This window comes from Mauremys mutica, chromosome 10, assembly GCF_020497125.1.
Source record: "Mauremys mutica isolate MM-2020 ecotype Southern chromosome 10, ASM2049712v1, whole genome shotgun sequence".
NCBI classification, from domain to species: domain Eukaryota; kingdom Metazoa; phylum Chordata; order Testudines; family Geoemydidae; genus Mauremys; species Mauremys mutica.
Genome location: NC_059081.1, coordinates 55,265,862 through 55,282,061, shown reverse-complemented (window position 1 = coordinate 55,282,061; position 16,200 = coordinate 55,265,862). Strand labels below are relative to the sequence as shown.

The window sequence follows — 16,200 nt, the reverse complement described above, 5'->3', positions numbered from 1 at the left end:
ATAAGTAGATACAAAGTATGATCGATCAAGTGCATCAAGTGTCGTGTACTATTTAAATGATATTATTTGCTACTGTTAGTCTTTCATTGGTTTGCCAGTTTACATAGACTTGATGCAGATCGTAGAATGAAGCTTAATTCTATATGTGGTTTGGGTACTCTTTTATTAAAAAAAAAATAAAAAAATTCACATAGCCATCTAATTAACTGTTTAAAAAGAGAGAAGGTGAGCCTTTGTTCCTGTGTTAGTAGCATAGGTGTACATCTTGTAATCTGTTTCTTGCTTAAAAAAGGTATGACTTCACTAAAATACCCACATTTATTTTCTTATCCAGGGGTGCAGAATATGTTTCTGCAAGGGAATGGATGAGGATCTGCTTTGAACTGCTGGAGTTGTTAAAAGCTCACAAGAAAGCTATCCGACGAGCCACAGTGAACACTTTCGGTTATATTGCAAAAGCTATTGGGTAAGTATGTTGTCTTGATACTGAACAGCATGTGTAGGCCCTTTCTTAGATGGTGGTGATTGTGTGTCTTGTTGAAAAAATAACATTGAATTTCTTTTGTTCTTAAAATTTTAACCAAATGTTGTTTAAAATAGGTTTTTTTGTACTTCGTTTTATTCACTTTATAGGAGGTAAACTACAGTCAGTTATGCTTCAGTAACGTATGCTGTTTTAATAGACCTGGGGCTGGTCTACATTATAGTGTTAAGTAAATCGCTCAGGGCTGTGTAAAATTTCACGCCCTATGTGATTGATTAAGCCGATTTAAGCCCCAGTGTAAACACCGCTAGGTTGATGGTATAATTTTTCCATTAACCTAGCTACCACCTCTCCACCCCCTTGCATTGCTGTATTAAGTGTCTACACTACAGTGCTAAAGCAGAACTGCAGCTTTGTCACTGTAGGGTTTCTAGTGTAGATATACCCTAGCTTTGTAGGGCAGACATGATTAAAGTACATTCTGATGTTGGTAGAAAGATAAAGTTAAGTTGTAGCCATCTTCTTCCAGTGCTTGTACTAGAATGGTTCTAATTTTATAAGTTTATATGTTTTTCTGATTGAGAAATTGGAGGAAATGGTACATTCAGGTGCTTCCCGGGTCCTTTCATACAATCTTGCTCTTGAGATTGTAGTTCCACAAGTCTCTTCCGTTAGTGTTTTCTGTAATAAAGAACTTCAGCAAAGAAATAGTTTTTGCTGTTAATTTGTATTCCCAATTTATAGTCTTGGCACAGACTATAGAGTGAAGCTTAATTCTGTATAAATAGTCTACATATTCTTAGCAGATGGCCAACTATCCAAATAAGCAATCTATTTAAAAACAGATACTTTGTCTCTAGAAGCCCTAAGATTGGGACCACAGCATACAAGCACTGTACAAATATACACCCTAATCCAGCTAACACTTAGCATGTGTGTAATTTTATGTAAGAGCATAAATGTTTGCAGGATCAGGGCTATAGTAACAGAAAATTCTTACTCCAAAAAGTGGAGGTAGCTAATTTGAGGCAAGATACAACAACTGAGTTCCAAGTGGTGAAGGATGGATGCGGGTCATGAAAAGATCACACAGGTACTTAGGTTAGCTATTGCAAAACTCACTGCCTTCTGCTAGTTCCAAATCAGCTGTCTCTCACTGAGATACAATCTATTATTGACTGACTGGTTTCTGACATTAAAAGTAACTTAGTACATATTTACATTTTTTCACTGACAAACTTCTGCATTTTGTCTCTTCCAGACCCCATGATGTGCTGGCTACACTGCTAAATAACCTGAAAGTACAAGAAAGACAGAACAGAGTATGTACTACAGTAGCAATTGCTATTGTAGCTGAAACATGCTCTCCTTTCACAGTACTGCCTGCTCTGATGAATGAATACAGAGTTCCAGAACTGAATGTCCAGAATGGTGTATTAAAATCTCTTTCTTTTCTGTTTGAATACATTGGAGAGATGGGAAAAGATTACATTTATGCTGTTACACCATTGCTTGAAGATGCTTTAATGGACAGGTAAGTAATTTATTGCTTAGGATACTTGTTGTCACATTCAGGTTCTCCTTGTTACATTAAACACACTTCCATCGCATGCCTGATTCCTCAACAGCAGAAAAATGTACATGGAGATGATTGCTTCATTAAAAACGTTAACAGAATAACATATATTTTAGTTTGATGTAATTCAAGCCAACTTTCTCTGTGTTCCAAACAACTATACATTCCTTTTTTAGTAATACCATTGAAGATTAAAAGTTTGCAAAATGAGATAATTACAGAATGACTGACCCAGGATTTACCATATTAGGACTACTTTTAATCAGTTATTTTTCTAGGCTATTGAGCAGTGTTAAATTATAGTAATTTCTCCTACTAAACTGTTAGATAATTTTTTATGAGCTGATTTGAAGTGTCATTTCTCTGCCCCATGCTGTTTGCAGGGAAGAACAGGAGAGTAGCCTCAGAACTTTTTAGAATTCTTGGTGTCAAAAAAGCATTATTATTAGTCCCCTACCAAATTCATGGTCCATTTTGGTCAAGTCCACGGCCATAGGATTTTAAAATCATAAATTTCATTATTTCAGATTTAAATAGCTGAAATTTCAGAGTGTTGTCATTGTAGGGGTCCTGACGCAAACAGGAGCTGTGTGCGGCGAGGTCACAAGGTTATTGTAGGGGTTTTGCGGTACTGCTACCCTTACTTCTGCACTGCTGCTGGTGGCGGTGCTGTCTTCAGAGCTGGGCTCCCGGCCAGCAGCTGCCACTCTCCAGCTGCCCAGCTGTGAAGGCGGCACAGAAGTGAGGGTGGCGTACCGCAACCCCCCTAAAATAAACTTGTGACCTCCCTGCAACTCCCTTTTGGGTCAAGACCTCCAATTTTAGAAACACTGGCTGGTCTCCCCCATGATAGTGCAGGGTTAAAACACACAAAAGGCAAAATTTCATGGGGGGGGACAGATTTCACAGTCCGGGACATATTCTTCATGGCCATGAATTTGGTAGGGCCCTAATTATTATGATTTCCATCAGAAAGTTTTATTTGCAAGTGAACTTGTTAAATAAACAGGTTATATTTTCTTTGCAGAGACCTTGTACACAGACAAACAGCCAGTGCTGTGGTGCAGCATATGTCTCTTGGAGTATATGGATTTGGCTGTGAGGATTCTCTGAATCACTTGTTAAATTATGTGTGGCCCAATGTGTTTGAGACATCTCCTCACGTCATTCAGGCAGTTATGGGTGCACTGGAGGGCCTAAGAGTTGCCATTGGACCGTGTAGAATGCTGCAATATTGTTTACAGGTATGCTTGCTTATACTGGGGTGGCAGGGAAAGTAATTTGTCAAACTTTGATACTCCACAAGGAGGAAACAGCTGGAAAGCAGAAATCCCAAAAGTGTGTTAAGGGTGATAATGGACATCACCTTCAGTGTTTGCAGTGTAATGTTGCCTTACGCCACAGAAGTGGGAGAGTAATAGTATTACTTTGTGAGTCAAACTATATTTGAAATACTGTGTTCAGTTCTGCACACTTTGTTTACATATTTCTGGGTGACAATATTTAGGGGGTTTAAAGAAGTGAAATGAAAGTAATCATGGGGCTGCAGAAAGCATGTGGGGAATGAAAGATGAGGCTAATGGGAAAAATGAGTTTAGTTTGACCAACTTGTAAGGGTATAAATATCTGCAGATGCTTGAAGGTAAATACGAAGGACTGAGAGGAACAGTGGGGGTGTAAGAGAAAACAATGGATGAAATTAAATTGAATTTAGGTTAAATATCAGGAAACAAACTGATAGTGATTAGTGTTAGTGCATAGAATGGTCTGTTCATCTCTCAAGACAATTAAAACTAGATAGCTCAAAGCACTGGAAAACTATACTGTGAGATAGGAAATATTCTGTCAGCACTGGGTTTGAATATTGTTTTAGTGAACATTTATATTATGGTAGCATCCAAAGGCCCCATTGCTATACTGTCATTGACAATAGATGCTCCTTGCCCTATGAGATTTGCAGTCTAAAAGACAAAACAGACGAAAGGCAGGGGGTGAGGATATAACATACAGGGAACTGAATACAGCGAGGAACTGACTCTGCTTCTTTAGTTGCATGTCTGGTGTTTTGTTTTGCTCTTTAAGATGGTAGGGTGAGGAGTTAGTAGGAATAAGGCAGTAGGAAAAGGAAAGAAAGGGAAAGGGGCATCTCTGCCTTTTCTGTTTTGTATTCTTAATTTGTATCTTCCTCACTTAAACTACTAAGCAATAGATTAGTATTTCCCTAGAGCCTTAAAATTCTACCTGTCCTGAAGGGAAGGGATAATAATAAAAACTTACCTCTTGGATAGCACCTCCATGTGTTTATCTCTGGGCTGTACAAAGGAGAAACTGAGTAGCATTATTCCCACTTAACAACTTGAAGAAACTGAGGCACAGAGAGGTGATGTGACTTTCTCTGGGACACAGCAAGTGAGCACAGCCAGGAATAGAACTTGGGTCTCCTGCTTACGTCCAGTTCAGTGCTATATATACTGGAGTTTGGGCTCTTGACCTTTCTAAAGAGAGCAAAACAACCAGAAACTCATAAAGTGGAATTCACCCTGAAGAACAGATGAGACTTAAAGGGTGCAGAACTCCTAAATTTGAATATTTCCTTTCTGTACCAAGTAATGACAAATCATTGTTTTATCTTCATTAGAAAGTTAAACAAGAATAGCAGTAACAGGAGAGAATTGAGTGTGTTTTCTTAGCTCAGACTTTTAGTTGGCATTTATTTTAATAGCGAAACTCCGATTAAAAATAATTGCTTAAGGAGTTTTTTTGTTTTATTTTACTATTATGCATAGCTCACATACCAAGTCTGTAATGTACATTGCTTGTTAATTTTATATTTTGTTTTATTTTCCTAGGGTTTGTTTCACCCTGCCAGGAAAGTCAGAGATGTGTATTGGAAGATTTATAATTCAATCTATATTGGCTCACAGGATGCCCTGATAGCACATTATCCAAGAATCTACAACGATGAAAAGAACACCTACATTCGTTATGAACTTGACTACATCTTATAATCTTATTGTTCAGTCGTTTGTGTTTAATGCACAGCTGTTCCACACTTCAACTTGCTTCAAATTTGGTGATGTAAAATTTTAAAACGTTGCAGATCAGTATTGAGCTGGTCAGAGGAGGAGCTAGAAAACCATTAGCATGATTTTTAAATAATCTGTCCTTTTTTTATGTTAAACAGTTAAAGCCAGTAGTGACCAAGAACAGAGTGTGATTACACAATGTACTGGAGGGATTTCATTTTGGATTCATCTTTATGAAGATTTAGATTTCATTCCTTGTGTTTAAAGGGGATGTTTATTTGAGAAATAAACATTTGTGTATAAAAATACTAATTTGTGTGTGTGTTTTTGGACAGAGAGGCTTGTGAAACGAATCTCTTTGATAGATTGTTATGCATTTGTTTATGTAAAAAAGGTGGCGTACATTTTAACCCTCATTTTGTTATCCCCTAGTTTTGAATAAATAAGAAAAATGTATAAGCTGTAGTTGATGTGTGTATCTTTTATAATGGGATAATGAAACTGTACTGTAGCTGGTTGCCATAGTTTTCACATTCTATTTGCATGGAAACTATGGCTTTTAGTTACTGCTTGCTGTCAGATTGCTTCAGTCAAAATTTCATGGCTGTGAAGATTAATTGTGCTGTCATTGTAATAAAAAAAAAAAAAGCTGTTTCTAGATGGTCTAAGTAAAAATGCGTTGTCAGTTGAATGTGAACGTGAATCTGTTTTATAGCCTTTTAATCTGTGTACCTGCCCAGGATGAAAGTGACCAGTGTAGTGCTTAGATCTGATTTAGGCCAATTGAATATTTGTGAGAAAAACAGTGCCTGTAGTACCTGACTTGAGGCAGCTGCTGGGAGTGCTTAGCAAATGGACAGGAATTATTGGAATCACTTTGTCCTTCCCAGCTGTCAGTATATAGGGGAGGGTAGAAGAAACAACTTTCCTTCTTTCTGTTCAGCTCCAATTATACATACTCCAGCAATAAAAAATAAGTGAAGAAAGGACATATTGCAAAATGGAGACATGGAAAACCACACAAAACATGGGATGATGTCTTGACATTTCCATGTAAGGTTATCGTTGTGATGATGTCATTGCACGTTAATGAAATACTAGGATGAAAATAGCAATGGTGAGGTATCAGTGGCATTATTTTGTGAGTGAATGATCAGGTTGCATTCTCCCTTCATATCTGAATTCTAATGTTCTAGCTAATTTCTTTCTGCTGCTTGTATCAATGCACAACATTCTTTTTCTTATTTAGCATATAAGCAACTATTGTTTATCCTAACTTTCAAGGTCACTTCATATGTCATCTGAATTATGTCTTTTAAAAAAAAAAAAGTACTTGTGTGTGAGAAATTTGCAAACCCTATTTCTGAGGCAGATCATTACTTGTTACCTTTTCTGACAATACTGATTTTTGTTGGGAACTGAAAATGACCATAATAATTCTACTTGAACTAAACAGTCTGTTGCTATGGAATTTATTACATAACAGCTGAGAGTTCTTGATGGTGGCTTTATAGTTCAGGAGCTCTTTTCCTCACAGAACAACAAGCAGCATTTTTATATAGTATCACTTGAACTTGTTTCTAGGTTTTCTTGTTCAGCAATGCTTTGCATCTCTATAGGGCCTCTCACTTTGATTTCAAAGCATTATACAAATACAACAATGCAGTTTTAGTCTTTGAAGAGCCCTGTAAAGTCAGCCAGTGTAAGTCTCCATTTAACTGGGGAGGGAGAGGGTGGAACTGAAGCGCAGTGAGGGTTAAGAGACTTGCCCAACATGTGTCTGGCAGAACAGAATAGAAAGCAGGACTCCTGACTGACAGTCCTGTGTGTTAACTAAACCATGTTTTCTAAGCTATTAATATGACAAGTAAACACATGAGATTATTCAGTGAGAAATGGAAGCTAGCAGTCAACTATTAATTTAAATGTTCTTTGAGGGGGAAAAAAAAATCATATAATCTGTCACTGCCCCGCTCCCCCCCAACACACACACACACACAGGCAGGAAAGAAGAGAAAGATCCTACTTGATACAGTAAAAGTATACAAATTGTGTTGTGCTATTTTATCTTTATGCTTTATCTCCAGCACCAGTTGACAAAAATACATATTTTAACAATGAAATTGAAAGGAAATTATGCCAAACAAGTTTGCTTGTTACTCCTCAATAGTCCACTTGCACTACCTTGATTTCTCCCAACTCTCTCACCACAATATTGCTTTATCCGATTAAAGTCCAACCGTTACTTGGTTTGGTATTTTTGGAAGTCAAAAACTGCACTTTGGGAATATTATTACATGCTTTGATAGTTGCAGCCACACTTGTGTAGTAAAAGCAGGTCATGGGTCCATTGTATCTTGGACAACTTGATGACTCTTCCATCACTGTCCTGTTGGATGAGGGCAGAGAATTATCATGGAATTGGACTGGAAGGGACCTCAAAAGGTCATGGAGTCCAGTCCCCTGCAATCATGGCAAGACTATATTATCTAGACCATCTGTGACAGGTGTTGGTCTAACCTGCTCTTAACTTCCAGTGATGGAGATTCCACAACCTCCCTAGGAAATGTATTACATTACTTACCTACCCTGACAGGAAGTTTTTCCTAATGTCCAGCCTAAACCACCCTTGCTGCAATTTAAGCCCATTGCTTCTTGTCTATCCTCAGAGGTTGAGAACAACTTTTCTCCCTCTTTGTAACAACCTTTCATGTACTTGAAAACTTATCAGGTTCCCTCTGTCTTCTCTTCTCCAGACTAAACAAACCTAATTTTTTCAATCTTCCCTCATAGTCATGTTTTCTAGATCTTTAATAATTTTTGTTGCTCTTCTCTGGACTTTCTCCAGTTTCTCCACATCTTTCCTGAAACGGGCACCCAGAACTGGACAGAATACTCCAGTTGAAGCCTAATCAGTGCTGAGTAGAGTAGAAGAATTCTTGTGTGTTGCTTATAACACTCCTGCTAATTCATCCCAGAAGGATGTTTGTGCTTTTTTTTTTTTTTTTTGGCAAAAGTGTTACACTGTTAACTCATATTTAGCTTGTGATCCACTATGTCCTCCAGATCCCTTTTCTGCAGTACTCCTTCCTAGGCAGTCACTTCCCATTTTGTATGTATGTAACTGATTGTTCCTTCCTAAGTGGAGTACTTTGCATTTGTCATTGAATTTCATACCATTTCTCCACTTTGTCCAGATAATTTGATATTTAATTAGGGCTGTTGATTAATCGCATTTAACTCACATGATTAACTAAAAAAAATTAATCACGATTTAATCGCAGTTTTAATTGCACTGTTAATAGAATATCAATTGAAATTTATTAAATATGTTTGTATGTTCTAAATTTTCAAATATATTGATTTCAATTACAACACAAAACAAAGTGTTGTATTATATTTTTTTATTACAAATCTTTGCATTGTAAAAATTGTGAACAAAAGAAATTTTTCCATCCCAGAGAAAATACCTCAGATTTGTGGCACACAACAACCACTTCCAGTTCACAGTCCTCCCATTCAGTCTGTCAGCGGCGCCCCGAGTATTCACCAAGTGCCTGGCAGTTGTGGCCACGTTTCTGTGCAGGAGCCAGGTATGGGTGTTCCCATACCTCGACGACTGGCTGATCAAGGGCCCATCCAGGCCTCTAGTGGAGGCACAAGTCAAATTCATCATAGTGACGTTCAACGAGGGGTAAGTTGACTCTATCCCCGCTTCAGTTGACAGAGTTCGTAGGTGCGGTTCTGGACTCAACCCAGGCCAGGGCGTACCTGCCGGAAACAAGGTTGCGGGCCATAGGCAACATTATTCAAAGTCTCTGGCAGTTTCCCACCACCACCGCATGAAATTGCCTAAGACTCGTTGGACACATGGCCGCATGCACCTAAGTAGTGTAACATGCCAGGCTGCAGCCACTCCAGTCGTGGCTAGCCTAGGTGTACTGGCCAGTTCGAGACCGTTTGGACAGGGTACTGATTCTCTCACCTCATCCTCAACTCCCTTCTGTGGTGGCTCGACCCACAGGTGTGTGTGCAGCTGTCCCCTTCGCCAGCCCCCGGCCAACTCTCTTGCTGGTGACGGACGCATCAGACTTGGACTGGGGAGTACATTTAGGAGACGTCAAGACACAAGGCCTTTGGTCTCAGGCAGATCTGGCTCACTACATCAATGTCAGAGAGCTGAGAGTGGTCCACTGGGCGTGCCAGACTTTGAGCCCACCTAACAGGGAGTTGTGTATCAATTATGACAGACAACACCACAGTGATGTTTTATATCAACAAATGGGGGTGCATGCTCTCTCCCCATGCCAGGAAGCCCTCATGCTGTGGGACTTCTGTGTAGAGAATTCGATGCATCTGCAAGCATCGTTCCTCTCAAGAGTGCAGAACGAGTTGGCGGACTACCTCAACAGGCCATTCCACGCCCACGAGTGGTCCCTACCCCAGGGCTGTGGCAGTGGGGCTCCACCGGCAATTTAAAGGGCCTGGGGCTCACCGCAGCGGCTGGATCCCGGAGCTCTTTAAATCACTGCTGGAGCCCTGCCACCACTACCCTGATATAACGGGGTTTCAGCTATAACGCGGTAGGGATTTTTGGCTCCCCATGACCGCGTTATAGCGGGGTAGAGGTGTATTTCTCTACATCAAGCCATGCTGTAAATCCAGTTCTTGCCACTTGCCCCTGCTCCCATTTCATAAGTGGTCATGTCATTCATAACTACAGTGCCTGGCAACACACATGCTTTTCATTGTGTGATGTGTCAGTACTTCATTTACTGTAAAGATTGTACAACCACATTCACAAACATACTATTCTCCCTCTCCCATTGGCCCCTGCAAGCCCATAGACAGAGCATCCCTGATTTGTGTTGCCTGGGTGCGATAGGTGCACTTTCTGCCTCAGCATACTGGTTCACCAATCCATTACCATCACAGCTCTATTGAGGTGAAAATAGCTTCACAAAAATTATGAAGGGAGCCACAATAATGCAGACAGCATTGATGACAGGAATCCAAATGTGTCTGTAAACAGTGCCAGCAGGATTTCGGTCTCCAAATGCACAATCAGCCAACATTCTGCACTTGCTGAGAATGTAATTAAACCTCCTTTGGCCAGGCCCTCTGAGACAGATTATGGTTTCATAACTTGGCAATCTGCAACAAGTTCCTGTAACGTGGGGTGGACAGTCAAATTTTCCCATGTTGCACCACGAACCAATGGCTAGAACAGCTGGGGGAGAGTGTCAGGAAACTGGGATAAGATGGTTTGACTCAGATCTGTGTACTGCAGCACGGACGGGTCCAGATATTCTAAACCTAGGGTCACTATGTAGTGTGGATGCTCAAACCCAGGATCCAGACTCAAGTCCCACTAATCCTGGGCTTACACTGCAGTGTAGACACATCCCAAGTTACTCCTTCCCAGTAACCAGGCCAAGCCATTAAAGGCCTGATGCTGTTCCCATTGAAGTGAGTGGAGTTTTGTCAATTATTTCAGTAGGAGCACGATGGACTGTCAAAGTGGCATGTAGCCAAGTGCCAAATTAACCTGATGATGATTGCATTTAAACCCATCTTCTCACACATTCTATGCCACTTCCTGCCTTTTTTTACCCTGTGCATCTACCCTCAGACACATCTGTGCAACACCAGTGTCTTCCAAGTAAGCCCTCAGTAGTTACAACGGCAAGGGTCCTAATTGTGTTGCACAGGTATAACAAAGCATAATTTGGCCTGCAGAATCATTATTACTGGTGACAAGAAATGAAAAGGAAAGAATGCAGCTTGATTCTCAGATCCCAGGGAAAGTTTGCAGGGCTGGCAGAAAAGACATTGTTTCACGTGTACGCTGAGCAAGTCATTGAGACACTGAAAGCCACCATCCCATACAGTCATTTTTCTGGAAAAAAGTACACTTTAAAGAAGATTTAAGGACTGGTTCCGCACTACGGAAGCCAATAGGAGTCTGTTAAAATGCTGAATTACTTAGGACAACTGTCATATACAGATGTATATTACCCTGGACTCAAAGTATAAATCTAAACCTAGTTGGTTCAAGCTAAAGAAAACCAGGAATGCAGTCAGTAGTTACTGATGAAGATGAAGGCAAATCCTCTGCGCTGTTATTCTTTATTCTTTAAAAAGTCATAAGACTGATGCATTGTAACTGCTGGAGCTGTGCGTTTAAAAAGCAACCCACAGGGGCATATAATGACTGAGGCCATCCACTGGGAAAAGTATGAGTACTACTTTGGTGAGCCCAGTTCTTCATACTGAGGGTGTCGTTATTACTCTCTTGAAGGCACGTTTTTTAAGCCATGGGGAATAATTTTCTATTATAGATCTGTACTATACTTCCTTGTATAGTACAACCTCAATTATCCTTAGCGGTATCCATAGGACAGTCTGTGGCGCTCCCATGCGACAGTATATCAGGCGCCACCAGCCCTGCGCCCTCTCAGTTCCTTCTTGCCAGCAACTCCGACAGAGGGGTAGGAGGGCGGAAAATGGAATGGACATGAGTAGCACATCTCGAAGAACAACAGTTAAAGGTAGATAACTGTTTTTCTTCTTTGAGTGCCTGCTCTAGAGAAAGCATTAGGTGAAACATACTTTTGGATTTCCATTTATCTGTGATGATTTAGCATAATTAAATATAGTTCACCATATGAGTATCATCATCCCAAAACTGTGCCTATAGCAAATTGCATAAAAGCAAACTGTTAAAAGAACATTAACATTGCAAAGTTGAGCACTCAAAAGTAAGGAAATACCAGAATTAAGATTGCCTGTGAAATCTTAATTCATCCCCCTGTGTGTACACATTATGATACAGGCTTTAATTATATGATAAATACTATTTTTTTTCTGCAGGACCTTTGCCTCATTCTGTGAATGGGTGAATGAGCTGCTAGTCAGTACTTCCTTTTATCCACCATACTCAATATATGACCCCAGACCTAGTTAATATACACCATCCAAACCCTGCACTAAATACTGAAGTATTAATTTCCTCCTGGGCATTTCTCTGGTACTCTCACCATCGTGTGGCTGCTTCACAAACATTAATGATTTGATCTTCACAATACTGAACAGGTGATGAATTGAGGCAGCTATGGCCTGATTTTCCACAGTACTTAGCATTTTATAGGTTCAAATCACAGCTCTAGTTGACTTCCGTTGCAGATGCGAGTACTCAGCACTTCTGCAGCTCTGATCCCAGATGTCTTACAGTTGACGCCCAAAAATGAGGAATTCACAGTTAGTGGCCAATTGTGGTGCTGATGAATGAAACAGACTTTTGTAAGGCCTATAGCTTGCCTATGAACCAAACTCCCAAAGTACTTTGGAAGTCATCCTAAGGAGAAAATAGTTTGCTAAGAATTACCAGAAATCACCCGACAATCTTTAGAAGACTTGTTAAGGGCTATTATTTTTAGTGATGTATTAACAACAAGTAACAGATGCTTAGGTCATCAGAATTTAATATGCTTACCAAAAACATGGAGATAAGCAACAGATGTTCAAATATACTGGAAATTTATGGGAAAAAATAAAATGTCTGTGAAAAAGAGAAAATAATAGAATTAAATGGTAAACAGATTGGTTCTGAATTTGTCTTACAAACTGACATTTTATACCCACACAACTAGTGTAAGCTAATTGTCATGGTGTTGTAGGAATAGGTTCTCACAGTTTGTGGTAATGTCTCTCTCTTTCTCCTGTGCTCTGTCTAATTATCTAATTGTCAATAAAACTCACTCAAGCTAATTGAACTGAGGTCTATTTAAATTACTGAGTAAATTCAAACCCTTGTTGGTAAAATTGGTAACAGTGAGAAGTTTGATTTGAATGACTCGCCCAGCATCATAGGAACTTAGTGGCAGAATCCAATCTTTCAAGGTGTCCTTCTCTTCCTTAACTATGAGACTGTCCTTTCTGTTCCTCTCATTCACAGCCTCATTTACTACACACCTTCCAACTTCTGCAGCAAATGAGGCAGGGGTCCTAAAGCCAACAGCCTCCCTCACTGCTATACCCTGATTTATCCCCAGAGCACCATCCATCTAGTGCCCTGAATAAGGCCAAGGGGTCCTCTGGAAAAAACAGTATACAATTTTGTAACTGAATACTGTACCATAATGCAGGCACACAAGAGGCCTGAATTAAAGTTGTACAGGCCAGCTCAGTTTGGGCATTTCCTAACTTTTGAGTTTTTTACTGTACAACCTTTAAAATGCAGTTTTTTCTATGTAACTTCCTCATTTAAAAAAAAAAAGGCAAATTGAAAAAACAAATGCCATCATGTGGACCTAATTTGGGTGATCAGCATGGGTTCAGACCTTTAAATACAGAGCACAGGCCTCTACCACTTGAGCTGCAGCAAAATAGGCTGTTATCCTCTAGAAGAATACTAGATGGGGATGAAACACTTTGCCAATGGGCTTCACAGCTATTTGCTGACAGCAGAGGAAGGTGGAGAAGGTTAATTTTCAGGTTTTGTAGGAGAGTGTTCTCTAGTGTTTATACACCCTTCTTCCCCTGTGCCTCTAGCCTATCTTGGTTCCCCTCTGCGATGGGGTGATTACTCCACACAAGGCATGAAAGGGTGAATGAGCCTAATTAACCTATAGGCTGCACCTGGAAGAAAGCCATGGCATGCGAAAGCTTAATTTGCTGATGATGTCCAATTGGGGAGGAGCTGGGTTGGGCCTATAAAGCCAGGAAGCTGGCAACAGAGAGTTATCAGGTTCAGGGTCCCTAGACCGGAACCTAGAATAGAGGGTGGCTCTAAGTTCCCCTTTTGGCTTGTGAGGAAGCTGGAGAAGACTGCCTGAGACCAGTCTTGTGGAAGGACTCTCGTGCTCAGAGGGGGAAATACATGTTGAGGGAGCTGGCTGGAGGGCTGAGTCATGAAGAGGAGGCAGCAGTTCCTGGAACTGGAGAAGGGCCAGAGCATGGTGGAGTGGGTTGTGCAGAGCTAATCCCCAAAATGGTCAGGAGGCGGTGCCACCTGCACTGAGTGGAGTCCCCTGTCGCACCTTCTCTTACCCCCAACACAGGTACCATCCACTCCCTGACTCCTGGTTCCATCCTCCTTTCCCTGCCCCTCTTTTCCAATTCAACCCTGACACCATCCCAGCTCCTTCCCATATGCCCCATACTACCTCCACCCTCTTAGCCCCTGCCTCCCTCCCTACTTCTCTCCACAGCTTCACCCATCATCTGTTGTTCCTCTGCTCCCGCCTACTGTCTAGCTGCCGCATACATCTTTCACCCCTCTGTATTTGAGTCAATCTGCTCCTCACTCTATGCTTCCTGGGTGGAGCAGGGGGAGCATTAAAAGCCCAGGAGAATGAGAGAGTGAGTCTCCTGCTATTAATTTCTATACCAGGCACTATGGCAGCCCCTGGCAGCCAGGAGGAGCCATTTGATGGACAAGTCCTATTCAACCCCCACAGCCGTGGGCTGGAACACATGCAGTGCAGGCTCTCAGTGTGTGAAAGTATTTGGCTGCTAAATGCTAAAAAGTGTTTTCTGAGCATGTGCACAGGGAGACTTTTCTTAGGCTGAAACTGGCCAAATGTGGGTGTTTTTCAACAGGAACAACAAAACGTGCATATGGACACAGGTAGCCTGCCAAATTTCAAGTCCCTGTAGCAAGCACAGAAGCATTATGCCTCTCAGCAAAATGGTTGTGGGTTGTTTGTTTTAAAACATGGGCAAAATAACGTACTGCTCCCTAATCTCATTCTTGGGGAAACAGCTACAGCATTTTTTTTTCAAAACTTAAAAAAAAAAAAATCAAGCTAAGGTAGGCAACCAACATGGGAAACTTCATCCCCAATGGTTAAAGTTTGGCACAGTTCTAAGCAACTGCAAATAGGTCTTAATGCAAAGTGTCAGGCAACCTTAACTACGAGTCCTGCTACTAGCACTGCCTATAATCTTCTTGGTATGTGGGTGCAGGGCCAGCTCCAGGCTTTTTGCTGCCCCAAGCAGCAAAAAAAAAAAAAAAAAAAGCCATGATCATGATCTGCAGCTCTACCACCACTGCTTCAGTCTTTGGCGGCAATTCGGCGGCTGGTCCTTCGCTCCGAGAGTGAGGAACCCACCGCTGAATTCCCGGATGTGCCGCCCCTCACCGTTGGCCACCCCAAACAGCTGCTTGCTGGGCTGGTGCCTGGAGCCGGCCCTGGTGGGTGTGTCTCTCTAGGTTAAATTATTTTGTCGTTTACATCTATGTGATGCTCCAGAGTTGCGTGGTGCAACTGAAGACAGGACTGAGCCCAGAGATCTATTCATTCTCTGTTCAAAGTATATATTTCACAAGATACTGTGCTACTAGGCTCTCTTCCTGAAACTTGCTAGTGTGATTGCTGTGTTGTCCAAGTACATCTCTTCCCCGATATAACGTGACCCAATATAACATGAATTTGGATATAACGCAGTAAAGAAGCGCTCCGGGGAGGGGGCTGCGCACTCCAGCAGATCAAAGCAAGTTCAATATAACGTGGTTTCACCTATAATGCAGTAAGATTTTTTGGCTCCTGAGGACAGCATTAGAGCGGGGTAGAGGTGTAAAATTTTTAAACACAGTGCTGCATCTGACTCAATATTTACTACTTCTGTTTAGCTGTTACTTACTCAAGAGAATAAGTTTTTTCAGTCATTGAAGATACTACTTTGTGAAGAGATGCAAAAACAACCTTCAAACCTTGTGATTCTCCCTTTCAAGAGCCAGGGCATATAGCTGTGGAACTGGTATTTATTTATATGCTGAAAATGGTGTAAAAGTGTGTCTGTTTAAGCCACGTACTACTCTCAGTAGGAACCAACTTTAAAAGGTCTGTCTCTCTCATCCATTTAATTGAAAAGCAGGTAGGTAACCTTCAACCTGAGACTGTCAAATACCAATGTACTGTTCTAATACAGCTATTTTGACAGACAAAAGACAAATGAAAGACTTTTCAATCAAAGTACAAAGCTCTGAGGCTGTCCAAACTCTGGTAGGCCCAGAAAATAAATGATTTTTTTAAAAAGTGGAACTAGCCATTTATTATTTTAACTAATAAAGGCAGATATTGTATATTAGCTTTTTCCAGATTCCAAGG

The 16,200-nt window shown here is 40.9% G+C and overlaps 1 protein-coding gene across 2 annotated transcripts in view; it reads left to right on the top strand.

The window, feature by feature from the left end:
* SF3B1 (splicing factor 3b subunit 1) overlaps nucleotides 1-5,551 on the top strand; it is a 35,002-nt gene extending 29,451 nt beyond the window's left edge. For both annotated transcript variants that reach the window (XM_045031917.1, XM_045031918.1), the window contains 4 exons: nucleotides 335-466; nucleotides 1,746-2,018; nucleotides 3,088-3,304; nucleotides 4,910-5,551. In XM_045031917.1, the coding sequence (XP_044887852.1) occupies nucleotides 335-466; nucleotides 1,746-2,018; nucleotides 3,088-3,304; nucleotides 4,910-5,068 (781 nt within the window). In that variant the 3' untranslated portion in view covers nucleotides 5,069-5,551. The remainder of the gene's footprint in view (nucleotides 1-334; nucleotides 467-1,745; nucleotides 2,019-3,087; nucleotides 3,305-4,909) is intronic.
* Nucleotides 5,552-16,200: the final 10,649 nt, after the last annotated feature.